General features: G+C 59.8%; 7 protein-coding genes across 7 annotated transcripts in view; 3 read left to right on the plus strand and 4 right to left on the minus strand.

Moving 5' to 3' along the window:
• GGTG_07330 (hypothetical protein) overlaps positions 1 to 237 on the minus strand; it is a gene marked incomplete at both ends in the record, with an annotated part of 1,024 nt that extends 787 nt beyond the window's left edge. Inside the window, one exon of the mRNA XM_009225154.1 lies at positions 22 to 237. Within this exon, the coding sequence (XP_009223418.1) occupies positions 22 to 237 (216 nt within the window). The remainder of the gene's footprint in view (positions 1 to 21) is intronic.
• A 416-nt stretch (positions 238 to 653) lies between these two features.
• Positions 654 to 2,972, minus strand: GGTG_07331 (CDP-diacylglycerol-inositol 3-phosphatidyltransferase PIS). The gene is made up of 2 exons (XM_009225155.1): positions 1,147 to 2,972; positions 654 to 1,069 (listed from the first exon to the last, which is right to left on the minus strand). The coding sequence occupies exons 1-2, from the start codon at positions 1,942 to 1,944 to the stop codon at positions 908 to 910; spliced, it is 960 nt and encodes a 319-aa protein (XP_009223419.1). The 5' UTR covers positions 1,945 to 2,972; the 3' UTR covers positions 654 to 907.
• Positions 2,973 to 4,200: 1,228 nt separating this feature from the next.
• GGTG_07332 (hypothetical protein) lies at positions 4,201 to 4,777 on the minus strand (the record flags this gene model as incomplete). The annotated part of the gene is made up of 2 exons (XM_009225156.1): positions 4,201 to 4,721; positions 4,768 to 4,777. The coding sequence occupies 2 exons, from the start codon at positions 4,775 to 4,777 to the stop codon at positions 4,495 to 4,497; spliced, it is 237 nt and encodes a 78-aa protein (XP_009223420.1). The 3' UTR covers positions 4,201 to 4,494.
• On the plus strand, positions 4,468 to 7,819 carry GGTG_07333 (hypothetical protein). Its single transcript, XM_009225157.1, has 3 exons — positions 4,468 to 5,001; positions 5,092 to 5,663; positions 5,794 to 7,819. The coding sequence occupies exon 3, from the start codon at positions 6,026 to 6,028 to the stop codon at positions 7,118 to 7,120; it is 1,095 nt and encodes a 364-aa protein (XP_009223421.1). The 5' UTR covers positions 4,468 to 5,001; positions 5,092 to 5,663; positions 5,794 to 6,025; the 3' UTR covers positions 7,121 to 7,819.
• A 1,479-nt stretch (positions 7,820 to 9,298) lies between these two features.
• GGTG_07334 (1,3-beta-glucanosyltransferase gel3) lies at positions 9,299 to 11,393 on the plus strand. The gene is made up of 2 exons (XM_009225158.1): positions 9,299 to 10,481; positions 10,568 to 11,393. The coding sequence occupies exons 1-2, from the start codon at positions 9,557 to 9,559 to the stop codon at positions 11,209 to 11,211; spliced, it is 1,569 nt and encodes a 522-aa protein (XP_009223422.1). The 5' UTR covers positions 9,299 to 9,556; the 3' UTR covers positions 11,212 to 11,393.
• A 380-nt stretch (positions 11,394 to 11,773) lies between these two features.
• GGTG_07335 (acetyl xylan esterase) lies at positions 11,774 to 13,223 on the plus strand. The gene is made up of 2 exons (XM_009225159.1): positions 11,774 to 12,371; positions 12,455 to 13,223. Exons 1-2 carry the CDS (start codon positions 11,925 to 11,927, stop codon positions 12,899 to 12,901), a joined length of 894 nt encoding a protein of 297 aa, XP_009223423.1. The 5' UTR covers positions 11,774 to 11,924; the 3' UTR covers positions 12,902 to 13,223.
• A 38-nt stretch (positions 13,224 to 13,261) lies between these two features.
• Positions 13,262 to 13,929, minus strand: GGTG_07336 (hypothetical protein; the record flags this gene model as incomplete). The annotated part of the gene is made up of 2 exons (XM_009225160.1): positions 13,262 to 13,507; positions 13,558 to 13,929. 2 exons carry the CDS (start codon positions 13,927 to 13,929, stop codon positions 13,262 to 13,264), a joined length of 618 nt encoding a protein of 205 aa, XP_009223424.1.
• Between the last annotated feature and the right edge of the window lie 413 nt (positions 13,930 to 14,342).

Here is a 14,342-nt window from a genome sequence, read left to right on the forward strand (position 1 = left end):
CGACGCCGCCACGAGGCGCACGCCGCGCCGCCGCGCCGCCTGCGCGTAGCCCAGCGCCTCGCGGTGCGACCCCGGAAATCCGTGGAAGTAAAAGACGGTGGGCGCGCCGGGCGACGCGTCGCCGTAGATGGCGTACGCGAGCTTACGGCCGTCGGGCAGGGTCAGGATCTGCTCGTCCGGGAGGTCGATGGGTGGCGGTGATGATAATAACGAGTTTGCTTGAGATTCGGTTGCCATGTCTGCGCTTCACTCTTGGGTTGGTGCTTGGTCAGCTTACACTTACTGTGTAATCTCGCTGGCGAGACGGCCGGGCCAGGGCACATGCGGCCGCATGCCGTCTTATATGCGGCATTGCCCCCTGCCGAAGGATCTTGATCGTGGCTCTGCTCATACATGGCTGACATCCTTCGACAGGCGCATGCATGCATTGGCCTAGCCTGACGTAGAGCCCACGGCAGTGAGCCGACCCCGCCAAAGAACCCTAGCTCCGCGGCTCTCAGTTGACCCGACTGCGCGGCGTCGACCCATCTGCCAAGGCTATGCGTGCGTGTCGCCAGCCCAACTCTTGACCCGACAATCATGCACCGCCGTGATCCAGGACGACGCCGCCGCGTCTCTCTCTCGAGCCCCTTATGCCAAAGCCGTCGAATAATATCCATAGTAACTATGAAAGTGGCCGTCAAACACCGGCAAAATCAGTGCTACCCGATGCTGAGATATCTCCGCATTTTAAATGACCGCCGAACCAAGCACATCGCAGCAAAGCAAAGCAACCAGGCTTCTTCGCCCCTCTTCTATCAGAACCTTCACGTGCTCCGTTTTGTCATGATTTATCAGACCCCATGGCCTTCCTCTCTCTCTCTCTCTCTCCCTCTCCTCTCCCTTGCCCTGCCCATCAAGCCCCACATCAAATCTTCTTCTTGCGCGGAAGACCCTGTGCTTTCCGGGCCTTAATGTCGCCCTCGGCCAGCCACTTGCTGGCCTTGACGAACTGCACAACGTTGATGATTTGCTTGCCCAACATGACGGGAAAGCTGACGATAGCAACGATCCATGGGACGGTGGAGTCCTGTGAAACGACGAGGTTACGACGAGGTTAGCATTGATGATGCGTAGAGGTGGTACTTTCAGCAAAGCAAAACCTACCATCTTGTTGGCGCGGGCCATCTCGAGCGCACCGGCGCTGTAGGGGTTGGTAAAGATCTGGCCCAGGAGCGACGAGTCGACCTGCTTGCCACTCATGATCTCGGCCGCGGCGTCGCTGGGGATCTTGTGCAGCAGGTTGGGCGACAGGAGCGGGCTGGAAAATGACAAGAGGTACAGGGCGATGAAGAAGGCCTCGTTCAGGAAGCAAAAGATGAAGAGCACGGTGCGGTTGGTGTAGTACAGGTTCAGGATGCGGCTGCGCGACCGGTCCACGTTCTTGTGGCTCTCGCCCGAGCCGCCCATGGCCAGCGTGGCGTACATGTGCGTGTAGTGGCTGGCCATGTCGAGCACGATCAGGCCCTGGAACACGATGGCCCAGCGCGGGAAGGCCGAGCTCAGGAAGACGAGCAGGCACGCCGTGGTGCAGCGGTCCGTCACCATGTCCAGCACGGCCCCGAACCGCGTCGACTGCTCAAAGTATCGCGCCGCGTAGCCGTCGAGCGCGTCGAGCAGGCACGAGACGCTGTACAGCAGCGTGCACGTGCGCGGGTGCAGCGGCATGTAGTAGAGCGACGCAAAGGCCAGCACCACGCGCGCGTAGCCGATCATGTTGGGGAGGAAGAGGAAGATGTTCTCGTCGGGGAGGTCGTCACCGTCGCCGTCGCCGTCGCCGTCGTCGCTGTGGCCGGGGTCTTGCCGTTGCGCGGCGCCGTCGTCGTGGCCGTTTTGCGCCGCCGGCTTTGCGTCGCCGCCGCCGGCCTCCATGGCTGCCTGCCGCCTCGTCCTCGCACCGGACATGGCTATGGCTGCTGCTGCGTGGCGGGTATAGAAACCTCGCGCCGGTGTCCGGATGGGGCGGCTCCCGTCCGTCGGGACTCGGGCAACGGATAGACTAGCGTGCGGGTGGCCAAACGGCGATACGAGATCAGGTGCGCGCGCGGCTGCGGAGGAGGCTCGGGAAGCTGGCGCTTTTCGCTTGGGCGGATCGGGGCGGATCGTTGCGAGATGGCAAATGCACACGCGTCAAGTGTGGGCGAATAGTCGCGCGTGATGCAGGCAGGCAGCGCGCAAGTGGAAGGGAATATGTGGCTTGCCCAAAGTGAGCTGGCCAGAGTGCACGTCGAAGCTGTCACCACCACCAATCCGATAGGAAAAGATAGGTGACGTGAGGGCTGGAGATAGAGGACCCACTCTCAGAAACGGAGCTAGCCGATAGGACCCATCACGTGCAAGTCGAGATCTCAATGCATTCTCACTCACTGGGCTGGGCTGCCAAGTTCGACGTCACCACAGTAGAAGGGATTGGCTTCAATCTGACAAGAGGCCGTCTGCAGTCGGAACAAGGCCCAACCAACACTGTCAATGTCCTCCCGCGCCATCCCGGGAAACATCGTCCAGACACAACGTGGTAATCATGTCAGTCTCTCTAGACTAGTCAGGGGCTTGACCCCAATGGGGCGCTTCATGTGATCAGTCACTTGTGCAAACAACGCTGCATTCCTGTATGTCTCTGGTGCGAAAAGGGAAAGCGCCTCGTCGTGCACTTGAAGCAAACCACTGCCGACACGCGGGTTTTTAGTTGCGACTGGTGGCTGTCCTGATTCCTAGCAGCCCTGACCGGCTTTCCTAGCCGCATGCGTGGCATCCAGGCCTACTTCCAAGGCGCATGGCTCGGAACCCGGCCGTTCCAAGGCACGAACCGCAGGATAAGAGACGGTGAGCGTGTGGCCCTCCCTTTTGGTACCCATCATCCGTCACTTCAGATCGGCTTCTCAACGACAGATCGGTCTTTTTGCCATTCTCCAGGAAACCGTTCTGGCATGGATCCACCGCCAGGTTTCTGTGGTCTTCGTTGTTGGACCGGTGCCGATTTTTCTCTTCGTTCCGGTTCCTTCCCTCGGCGTCGGCCATCTCCCGCTAGCCAGCCGCAAACCGCGCTAGGAGCAGCCGAAGTGGGGCAAATATTCTTGGGGTGAAAGCGACTGGAATGAAAAGTAATGGTCGCCCACTTTGGGCAAGACAGGGTCTGGTAGCATGCAAAACAGAAACAGCAACGTCAAAATGACCTCATGTGCAGAACACGGAGCGCGGTGCGGTCCTCTTGCCTGCCTCCTGCCTACCTCCTGCCTGCCTCCTGCCTACCTCCTGCCTGCCTCCTACCTGCCTCTCGCCCAGATCCGTCCAAGCCATCCCAAGATGCAAAAGAGGGCGGCGGTATACCTTCTGCAACCCAGCCGGGCGAGCGGGGTAGAGACCAGACAGGCAGGCCAATCTCACTCACACCCAAGGCAGGAGCATTAGATCCGTGGGCACGACCTTGGGTAGCCTCGAGCTGGGATCCCCGCCCTCTACTGCTACGGCTCAATCTGTCTCTCGGCCCCCTGGGCATCATGGTTAGGTTGTGTGTGGGTGCACTGCATTTGACGCGATCCCACCCCACTCCTCCCGCCCCAAGACCCCCCCGTCCGCCCGTTCGTCTGTCCATTTCCATGCAGCCCACGGTTGAGCTCTTGTAATCGTGAGTCTGTGTCTGTGTGGGTGAGGTGACCCAATCATTTCCGGCGATGGGGGCTACACGATGATTGTGACTGTGATCGAGGCCAACATGCACCTCGGGCTGCCTCTGCAGGTGGATCTCTACGCCTGTATGTATAGCCCAAGATAACAGTCTGGTGGCACAACGCACCTTTATGCCCTCCAGTGGGAAAAGACGCCGACGAGGGAGGGTGCGTGTGTGTGTGTGTGTGTGTGGGGTGTCTGATGGCCCGGCGGCGCCCGCAGGCAGCCGGCGTGCATGTCGGTGGCCGCGGCGAGTCTGTTTTCGGCCGACAATTATCGTGCGAGGTGGTGCTGACGACGGCTGAACAAAAGCCATTGCCTCGTCGCTAGTAGCATGTGCCGAGGACGGTCTATCGACTGCCAATCTTGGGCCTGCACATCTTGGCCCCCCCTTGGCGCAAATCTCGGCGAGGACATGCTGGGTCGTTGTGAGTGGACGGCAGAGCTTGTTCACCACCACAACCACTCAGCATCCGTTACGGTGGGCGAACCTACCGAGTGCCAGAGCTGCACAACGTGGTGCCACTGGGACGAAGCCCAGTGTGCCACAATCCAATTGACCGGATTGGCCCCGTTTCAACACGCGGCTATCCGCCGTCGGTGCCCCTGGTGCCCTGCCAGGGTTGGGTGTTTGTGGGAGTGGGTATGTGGAGGTGCTGGTTTTTTTTCTTTCTTTTTTTCTGTGTGTGGTGCTTGAGAGGGAAATAAAGGAGTACATGCATACAGTTGGCTCGGCAGGTGCTGAAATGGAGCGGACCCCAAGGCAATAATAGCCGCACATATCGCCCATCACATCATCGTTTGTCCGCCAGAGGCGAAGAGGGGAAACAGAGTGACGTTTAGATCTTGCCCCTGCCCGGAGCTTTGCCTTGGTTTTGGAGTAGCGCGCGCCGCCGCCGCCAGCTCCGCATCGTGGGGTGCATTGTGCCAGTCGAATTCGGTTCCCACGAAGCTCTCGTGTCGGCCCTTGTTCCCTGTCGGGCTCTGATTGCACGCCCACCGACCGGCAGCTCGGGCTCAGTGGCTGCCGTGATAGTGAGCCGTGTCAGCTTGCCAGCTCACCGCCGGCCATTTGATATTTACTGGCCAAGCTCTGCCTGCTCGCCGGCCTCCCTCTGGCACGTCGTGCTGTTCGACTCTTGCTCATCTGGACGTTGTCTAGTCACGAAGCAACGTCTGCTCGCAGACTGTCAACGTTACTTGGGGCTGTTTGGCTGCGTGCTCCCTCACCGCTTACTGGAACGCCGGCACTTGGAGCACATCGTCAACATCATCATCCCGTCAAGACAGATCCAGGTACGAAAGAACTTTGGTGATCGACTGTGGTGTCTGCCTCTTTTGTCTCGCGTTGCATCGTGTTTCCTAACCTGCGACTGGCCGCTTCAGAGCCGCCCCGTTGATCGTCGCCAGAACCAATTCGGGTGCGGTCTTGGTGCAGAGGTCTTGTCTTGGCACAGCAATCTCGTGCAGCCTACCAAGAGCGCGAGCGACCAAAACAACAGCCCGCGAGAGACGAAACCTGGCCGGCCCACTCTTGCGTAGAGTGAAAAAAGAGACAGAAAAAGAGCAATAAAAGGTGGAAAAAGCACAACCAGAGCTCGGCCCGTTTCCCTCTCGCGTACCGAAACGTCAAACTCCAGACCCAGCCCCATGTTTTCACTCGCAGCCTGCCCAGCGTGCCCGCCCGAAACAATTGCGTAGCGCCAGCCAACCAAAGAACGACTCCACTTTCTGACCGCAGCCGACCGGGAGTGGAAACAAAGACGAGCCAAAAACGAGCCAAAGGCGCTTACAGTCTGGTCTCCCTTGCCTTCAGCTCGACAATCCATCGACGGAGGCCGCCAGGAGAAGCCCAAAGTTGCAAGGTTGCCACTCAGCTCCGCGCATTGCATTGCCGCCCGTGCTCTACGGGGACACTGGGGAGCGTGAGGGAACCGGCAGAGACAATTGTCTTGCAGGTGGGCTTCAACCCTTTTTTTCCGGCTTGTTTCTGCTTGGCTTGATTGCTCAATTCATGCCCCTCGGCTCGAGGCCGGCACCCACTAGCCGTTGTACCCATTCAAGTGGCCTGAGCTTACTCTGCCCAAGACTCTGCCTAGGGCCTGTGCTTCATTTCATTCAGCCTTTTGAATTTCCCCGCTGCCCTCGCCGACTTGAATCCCTCCTGGCCTCCCCAAGCCATTTAAGGCTGGCGCAGCCCTCTGATCTCCTCGCTTGGGCGCCCACGAGCTAGAGCCCCTTTTCTTCCCGCCCCTCCATTACTTTCCAGTCTGCTCGCAGCGCCCCCGTCGAGGCAGGCAGGCAGGCAGCCAGCCAGACGATGCTAGAGTCCCGCATCGGCGGGCGCCAGCGTCCTCTTGAGCCCGTCTACACCCGCTCGAGATCCCGAACGACGTCGTCCAACACTTTCCCCAACCTCCAGGCGCCCCAGCCGACCATGCAGGTGCACCTCTCGCAGCCCCAGGGCGGTCCGCAGTTCCACCCCTCGCGCCGCTCCCCGAGCGTCAACACCTTCTCGTCGCACTCGTCGGGCGGCGGCACCATGGTGCCGCCCGCCGCGTACCGCACGTCGCCGCCCGCCCACGCCGACCACCTGCAGCGCAGCACCTCGAACCGCTCCGCCGGCGCCTCGTCCGTCTACCCGACCTCGTCGTACGTCGCGCTCCTGAGGAAGCAGAAGGCGACGGTGTGGTCCGAGCGCGCACAGCCCGAGGACCCGCGAATGGTCCAGGCCCAGCGCGCCGCAAAGATGCGCGCAAATCTTGAGGTCACAGGCCGCAGCGACGCTACCTCCGCAGTGTCCTGGAACACCGCCGGCGGCCCCAACGCCACCGGCTCCCGCACCGGCACCGGCCTCAGCTCTGCTGGCAACAAGGTGGCCGCCAAGATCAGGCATCACGGCAAGCCGGGCGTGGTCGGCTACTCGCCCGACAACAGCTACGCCGCCGGCGTCGGCGGCGTTCCCCTGCGCCTGAGCGCCACCGAGGTCGAGGGCGGCGACAGCGAGGACGATGACAATGGGCCGGGCCAGCAGCAGCAGAACCGCATGTCCCACCACCGCCGCACGGGCAGCTCGGGCCGTTCCAGCACCGCCTCCATCCGCCTGCGCCAGCAACACGGCGGCTCCAATAGCCTGACGTATCGCTCGTCGGGCGGGCTCGGCTCCCTGGGCAGCGCCGCCGGCCGCCGCTGGTCGCCCGGCGATACGCCCGAGAGGCAGGACAGCCTCGGCGGGGGTGCGAACCCCGAGGTCCTGTCGCGGCCCCGCCCGGTGCCGACGACGACTCGGGCGGCCGCGCCCGCAGCTTCGCCAGCGGCAGCAGCGCCGAGCGCGCCGACAACGTGCCCGACATGTCCGCCCCGCGCGCCGGCGGCTCGGGCCCGGCCAACAAGAGCGCCCTCAACGCCGCCCTGACGCGCGAGAAGAGCACAAAGAACGTCGACGAGCTGAAGCGCCGCGGCAGCGTTGACGAGCGCACAATGACCCTGACTGGCAGCGCTGGGAGGCTGTTTATTGCTAACCCTGATTGAACAGACTTTTTTTTCCGACGACTTGTTTCATCTTCCGTCTGTCATTCATAATTTCCACATATCTACCCACTTCTCTTGGTCTTGGTTGGTTCCTATCTATCAACCTGGCCACGTTGGTTTGTCTCGGATAAAAAAAAAAGCCTTTGACCAGTTGCCATGTCATTACCCGTGGCTTGTCATCTTCTTTTTATCTGCCTGTTCGTGTGTTTTTCTTCCGTCTTTATGGAGGATTTCTGTGTTGGGAAAAAGACGATACCCACCTTCGCTTGTCAGATTTCTGTTTCGATCAAGTTCCTCATCTCCTTGGTCTTTGTGAGGAGTTTCTTTTTCCGCCTCCTTGTATTCTCTTCCCTCGTTCATGTCGCGGATGCCCATACGGGCTTCACGTTTCCATTTTTCTCTCGGTTTGTCGTGGCCACTTGCAACAACCTACACAGATGCATTGGGTCGGCGTTCTTCTGCGCTTCTTTGGGGAATACCCGGCCTGGGATGATTCTGCTCCCAGGGCCAAAAACTCTCGCTCCGGTCTAATATGCCAAAAGCTTTTCCTTCCTTGGTGACCCGGCCCGCTGTGACTCGTGACGGACAGTGACCCTCAGCTCGTCCTGGGCTAGTCTCGCCTGGGGAAGACTGTGATTTGTGATTTGTGGTTCGTTGTGGTTCGTCATTCGTGATTCTCCCGAGATATCGTAGCGGTTGGTGTCGTGGATGGCGGATCTTGACCGATCGCGCGCAAACCCGACGTCGTCAGGCACCAGCACGTCGCCTCCACGCACATCACATCTCAGCCATCTCGAGTGGTCGAGAATCCCTCCACTGACGCGATAATGTATGTCACAGCTTCTGCTGCTAGTCATGGCCTTGCGCGTCACAAACTAGCATGGAACACCGTCGCCTCGATTCCAGCATCGCCCAAATCTTCAGTGACTTCACTTTCGTCAACCAGCAGTTGGGTCAAATCTCCCACGTCGACCAGAATGCCCACAACGACATGGAGACTCGGAAGATCACCATGGATAGGCAGCTCTCGTAAATGCCGTCGCCAGTAACGAGGTAGACAACGAACCCTTGAGGTCTGGCGTTGTGCGATCTGATGCCTGTCAATGACGACAATCCGTGCCGGTAAACACTAGGGTTGCTATTCGACTGCCCGTAGTCCAAGCCAGGACTGGTACGGTCAAACTGGCGAGATGTTGGGTATGATCCGCTCTGTCGTCCGCATTTTGTTACTGCTAGGAAGAACAGTCAGAATTGGAGTAAAAAAAATATGCTACAGCGTCCCTGTCTTGGGCAATCCACCTGAGGTATCCCGTTGTCTAGGAGAGATTCCCGCGATGACATCCCCGTGGCTGGGAGAGTGACTCTGTTTTGTAGGAAATGAGGGGTGGCAATTGCATCCTCGATCGGATATCTCGGCACATTTGCCTGGTGGGAGACGGCCAATTGAGTTGCCCGCGGACATTGACAGATCAATATCAACCCCCAACACGGGGCAGACATACGTAAGCCCGTGTTCAACAGAGGAGACAAATGCGTCTTGGCCGGATCGAGACAAGCAAAAAAGCCAAGATCCGGGAATAGCAAATGACGTGTGGAGGGAGCTCCACAGCCGCCGCTGCAGGTTGCGTCCGTCAGACGCCATCAAACACGAGCCCGGGGCCGCGGTCCGTTGCAGGGTTCGGCCCTGCGGGAGAAGGGGGCGTCGACACGCGTAACGTCTCCATCCTGCTCTTTGTCGAGGGGCACTGTGCGATCTGTCTGTCTGGCGTTTTGTGAAATTGGGATGGGCGCTATGTAGGACGGACATGTCGTGATACTGTGCTGGACAAAGAGCAGTGCGAGAAAAACCTGGCAGCACACAGTTGGGGCGGGAGATGAAAGCCGACCAGAGCGTCAGCGTCGGCCAAGTCGCCGCCCCCCGCCTACCTACAGGCCGCTGGCAGACAGTACGCGCAAGCAGGACATGTAAAACACAGCCCCCCCCCAACCCCTGGTTCCTGTTTTTGTGGTCTACCTAGTTTTGTCCCACGCCCTCGCAGTTCTTCCTTCTCATTCCAAGCCAGTTCACTCTTTCTCTGTTTTTGTTTTCCCTAGGAATCCTTTCTGCTGCGCTGCAAACAAACCAAGTCCACTCGTTGCTGTCTTTTTTTGGTTTGTTTCTCATTTTTGTTTTTCCACCTCGACGCTCGGCACCTGCCCAGGACCACCCTGCCAATTTCCCCAGGCCCCCAAGACCACACAAGCATCGTGGGCGCGTCATCTCCCGCATTGGCGCCAAGAGATCATCGCACACTAGCGGCAGCAACCCGCAGCCCCAAAGATGGTTATCCCCCGACTCGCCAAGGCGCTGGCCGTCTTGCAGCTCACGGGCGGCGCCGTCGCCGCCCTGGACCCCATCCACGCAAAGGGCCAGTACCTCTTCAACAAGAACGGCACCCAGTTCTTCATCCGCGGCGTCGCCTACCAGCAGGGCGTCAACGTCAACGGCCAGGGCGACGCCATCTCCAAGGACGTCAACGACCCGCTCGCCGACACGGCCGCCTGCAAGCGCGACATCCCGCTGCTCCAGAAGCTGGGCACAAACACCATCCGTGTCTACGCCATCGACCCGACCCGGGACCATAGCACCTGCATGAACGCCCTGGCCGACGCTGGCATCTATGTTATCGCCGACCTGAGCAGGCCCGACAAGTCGGTCGAGCGCGACACGCCCGCCTGGGATACGTCGCTGCAGGTCCAGTACAACGCCGTTATTGATACATTGTCCAAGTACACAAACACCATCGGCTTTTTCGCCGGCAACGAAGTGACCAACAACGCCACCAACACGCAGGCCTCGGCCTTTGTCAAGGCCGCCGTTCGCGACTCCAAGGCGTACATCAAGAGCAAAAACCTGGGTCGCTGGCTGGGTGTTGGCTACGCCACCAACGACGACGCGGGCACCCGCGACAACCTGGCCAACTACTTCAACTGCGGGCCCGTCGAGGAGTCGGTCGACTTTTGGGGTTATAACATTTACGAATGGTGCGGCAAGAGTACCTTCCAGACCAGCGGCTACGAGGAGCGCACAAAGTTCTTCCAGGACTACTCGGTGCCCGCCTTCTTCTCCGAGTATGGCTGCCAGAACCCGGGCGGCGCCGCCGAGCGCATCTTCCAGGAGACCGAGGCGCTATACAGCAACGACATGAGCAAGATATGGTCTGGCGGTATCGTTTACGAGTACTTTCAGGAGCAGAACGACTATGGTAAGTCATTTCCTGCTTTCGGTTTTTTTTTTTTGGTTTTTTTTTCCTGTCCTGAACCATTGGCTGATTATCCAATTCCCCAACAGGCCTTGTCAAGCTCTCGGGCAACACCGTCACGCAGATGAAGGACTTTGACGCCCTGGCCAAGGCCATCGCCAAGGCCGGCTACCCCCAGGGCATCAGCGAGTCGTCGTACACGCCCAGCAACAAGCCCCGCGCCTGCCCGCAGGTGGGCGGCAAGTGGCTCGCGTCGGACAACCTGCCGCCCAGCCCCAACGCGAGCGTGTGCGCCTGCATGTACTCTGGCCTCTCGTGCCGCCCCTCGGCGTCGCTGGCGTCCAACGGCACGGCCGTGGGCGCCATGTTCGGCCAGGTCTGCGGCCTCGACAAGACGGCCTGCGACGGCATCTCGGGCAACGCCACTACGGGCAAGTACGGCCTGTACGCCGGCTGCAACGGCACCGAGAAGCTCGGCTTCGCCCTCAACACCTACTACACCAACCAGAAGAGCAGCGCCTCGGCCTGCAGCTTCGGCGGCAACGCCGCCGTCGTGGCCAACGCACAGCCCGCTAGCACCTGCTCCGCCGTTCTGGCGGCCGCTAGCAGCGGTGCCGCCGCCGCCGGGTCGGGGAGCGGCAGCGGCGCGAGCAGCCTCACGGCCGGCGGCGTCGTCGGGGCGGCGTCGCTGCTGGTCTCGTTTGCTGTCGGCGCCTTTGCCATTGTCATGTAGAGTAGTTTCTTTCCTTTCTTTCTCTCGTTTGTATGTTTCAAGCATCTTGGGACCATTATTTTGGGTCGAAAGCGGTGGATCTTGTGAGACCTCGTAGCATAGAAAGGCGACTCGGATATAAAATACCGAAGTTGCTAATCGTTGAATCCGTCAGTCTTTTTTTTTTTTTTTTCGACTCGTTTCTTGTTTCGAGTGATGTTTGGTCTGACCACATACAGGGTGAGGACTCGCTAGGTGGCGTGTGGCGTGGAGCTGAGGACCCTCTATGTGTTCCCACTAGAAATTTCGCTGGCTAAAGTCGGCAGTCGGCAGAATGCGGGAAGGGGATCGCTTCACCAGCACGTCCTGGGTTATCTCAGCCCATACTCGGCCCTATTGGAGCATGTCAGGTACCGGCAGATCCCCGTCTTTTGACTTTGCTTTTCTGGGGCGACAATGTCTCCAAATGGGGGACTATAAAAATCGCGCCAATAAGATCTTGGCACGGAACCCCCCTGGACGGCCTTATTGTGGCCCTCGTCGCTGCAGCGCGGGGGGGAATATTCCGCGATGGAAACGGCACATTCTGCCGTCGGTCGGCGACTAGCACGCATATAAAAGCAGAGCCAAGAAGCCAGTCTGGTTGCTGTTCCAATCGCTTCCTCACCGGCGCCAAGCTCCTTTTCGAGAAGCACAGCCTAGCAAACAAGCCGCCACCACCAAGGAACCTAAAAATGTCACTCGGCGCCGTCGCGGCCATGCGCCTCGTCCTCGCAACCCTCCTCGGCCTGGCCGGGCTGGCGGCCGCCGCCAGCCTGCAGCAGGTGAACAGCTTCGGCACCAACCCGGCCGGCGTCAAGATGTTCATCTACGTGCCCGACCGCGTGGCGCAGAACCCGGCCATCGTCGTGGCCGTCCACCACTGCCAGGGCACGGCCAGCTCCTTCTTCGGCAGCACGCCCTACCGCTCCCTGGCCGACCAGAAGGGCTTCATCGTCATCTACCCGCAGTCGCCCTACTCGGGCACGTGCTTCGACGTGTCGTCGCGCAAGACGCTGACCCGCAACGGCGGCGGCGACACCAACTCCATCGCCAACATGGTCACGTACGCCACCAGCAAGTACAACGCCGACAAGTCCAAGGTTTTCCTGGTGGGCGCTTCGTCTGGCGCCATGATGGCCGTTACGTTTTTTTTTTTTTCCTTCTTCTCTTCTCTCCTCTCTCCGTAGCTCTCTGACACTAAAACCGAGCACCTCCCACACAGAACGTCATGGCCGCCACTTACCCCGACCTCTTCGCGGCCGTCATCTCGCACTCGGGCGTGCCCGCAGGCTGCTTCATGAGCGCGTCGGGCGCCGTCAACGCCTGGAACAGCACGTGCGCGCAGGGCCGCTCCATCGGCACGCAGGCCAGCTGGGCCAAAGTGGCGCGCGACATGGCCCCCGGCTACAGCGGCAGCCGCCCGCGCATGATGATCATGCACGGCGGCCGCGACACCACGCTCGCCTGGGCCAACTACGCCGAGATGATCAAGCAGTGGACCGGCGTCCTGGGCGTGAGCGGCACCCCGACCCAGACGACCCAGAACGCGCCCCAGCAGGGCTACACGACGTACCTGTTTGGCAACCAGGTCAAGGGCGTCGTGAACCCCAACTACGGCCATGAGATCCCTATTATCGGGTCGGATGATATGGCTTGGTTTGGGCTGTAAGGAGTGGTATCGAGGTGGGCCGAGGTGTCTTGGAGGGGGGAAGAGGGGAGGACGAGACTAGGAGGGGGTGGTCGCTTAGGAGAGTGTTTCTTGTACATACTTGACACTGCTGCATGTATATATGCTCCGGCATTCCCGGCTTTTCTATGCAAAGCCTGCGCGGCGCCGCTGTCTTCGCCCCAACTTTCCGACTGCTCAACAATGAGATCGAAGAAGATGGCACTTCATGGCTGGCACCGGGTTTCGTTGAAACTGAAAGTGTGTGATCAAAATGCGCAACGCAAACGGAAACAAATATCGTGGTGGCATCTTGGCTGTTTGGAGCATGCTTGAGTTGATGACTATCTCTTGCCACCATTCCTAAATCCCGCTCGCTCTTGTCCTTCCCGAAACATCGACGGCGGGTGGCACTGATTGCCTAATTGGCCTGTCCGTGGTGTCTGCGCCACCTGAATGCCCGGGCGTCCAAGGCCGACTGTGTACCTGTATAACCATGACCTCCTTTTCCCGGCTCTCCATTCCACGCTCGCGCCCGCGACTAGCACCTCGCGTCACCCTATCATTAGGCGCCGCCGAGGTCGGCGCGTGCGGCCCCGGATCACGCGCCTTTGCTCTTGTTGCAGCAAAACGCTCCGTCACGCTTGGTCCTAGCGCACCTCGATCATGGGGATCTCTTCCCGCTTGACCTTGCACTTGGCCTCGTTGGTGCTCCCGGCGCCGCTAAAGTCGACGCAGACGCCGCCGCTGCAGGCGCCCTTGTTCTTGTTGCAGAGGGCGCCGTCGCCCGTCTTGCCCCGCTGGCGGGCCTCGATGGGGGTGTTGAGCGCCATGGCGCTGGCGGCGAGGCAGCTGGCGAGGAGGGAGGCGGAGAACTTCATCTTGGGACGGGCGTTGTTTGTTGGCTGGCGAGGAGGAAGAATTATTTTGCTGGAGAATATGCTGGGGTCGTGCCGGACGATTACTATAGAGGTACTAGTATGATACGAGATTGAAACAAACGGATGGAGGTGATGAGATGCTACTTCCATATTGTCAACCCGATCTCGCCGCTAGAAGCCTGCGGTTATATATCGTGGACAGCACCGCGCGATGCCGTAGCCCCTATCCATCGAAGCTGTAGCCTCCCAAACATCCATTGACATTCTGACCAGGTAACCTGGGGACGAAACGGATCCCAAGATGTGTTATGATGTTTGCATTGAGCCAAGCAAAAAAAAAGGGGGGTTTAGCCGTTGAAACAAACGGGCAATCTTCCCTTTCGGGTATCCCATGGCTGAAAATAGTATCTCCCCACACAAGCCAGGAACCAAAGACAAACGTCCAGCCGTGTCAGGTGGCGTCACAGCTTGACCTGGCGGCGATGCTCAAGGCCCAGCGACATCATCTCAAACAAGGCAACGTCAAGCAAGCAGCGACGAGTCACGACTCCCGCAACCCCATA

Source organism: Gaeumannomyces tritici, assembly GCF_000145635.1.
Source record: "Gaeumannomyces tritici R3-111a-1 unplaced genomic scaffold supercont2.3, whole genome shotgun sequence".
Lineage (NCBI taxonomy): Eukaryota > Fungi > Ascomycota > Sordariomycetes > Magnaporthales > Magnaporthaceae > Gaeumannomyces > Gaeumannomyces tritici.

Excerpts from the sequence above, each read along its gene's own strand:
- GGTG_07331 (XM_009225155.1), bottom strand. The coding sequence starts at position 1,944 with ATGTCCGGTGCGAGGACGAGGCGGCAGGCAGCCATGGAGGCCGGCGGC. Across the intron at positions 1,070-1,146 it reads TGGCCCGCGCCAACAAGATG|GACTCCACCGTCCCATGGAT; the intron begins GTAGGTTTTGCT and ends GTCGTTTCACAG.
- GGTG_07333 (XM_009225157.1), top strand. The coding sequence starts at position 6,026 with ATGCTAGAGTCCCGCATCGGCGGGCGCCAGCGTCCTCTTGAGCCCGTC.
- GGTG_07335 (XM_009225159.1), top strand. The coding sequence starts at position 11,925 with ATGTCACTCGGCGCCGTCGCGGCCATGCGCCTCGTCCTCGCAACCCTC. Across the intron at positions 12,372-12,454 it reads CGTCTGGCGCCATGATGGCC|AACGTCATGGCCGCCACTTA; the intron begins GTTACGTTTTTT and ends CCTCCCACACAG.
- GGTG_07334 (XM_009225158.1), top strand. The coding sequence starts at position 9,557 with ATGGTTATCCCCCGACTCGCCAAGGCGCTGGCCGTCTTGCAGCTCACG. Across the intron at positions 10,482-10,567 it reads TCAGGAGCAGAACGACTATG|GCCTTGTCAAGCTCTCGGGC; the intron begins GTAAGTCATTTC and ends ATTCCCCAACAG.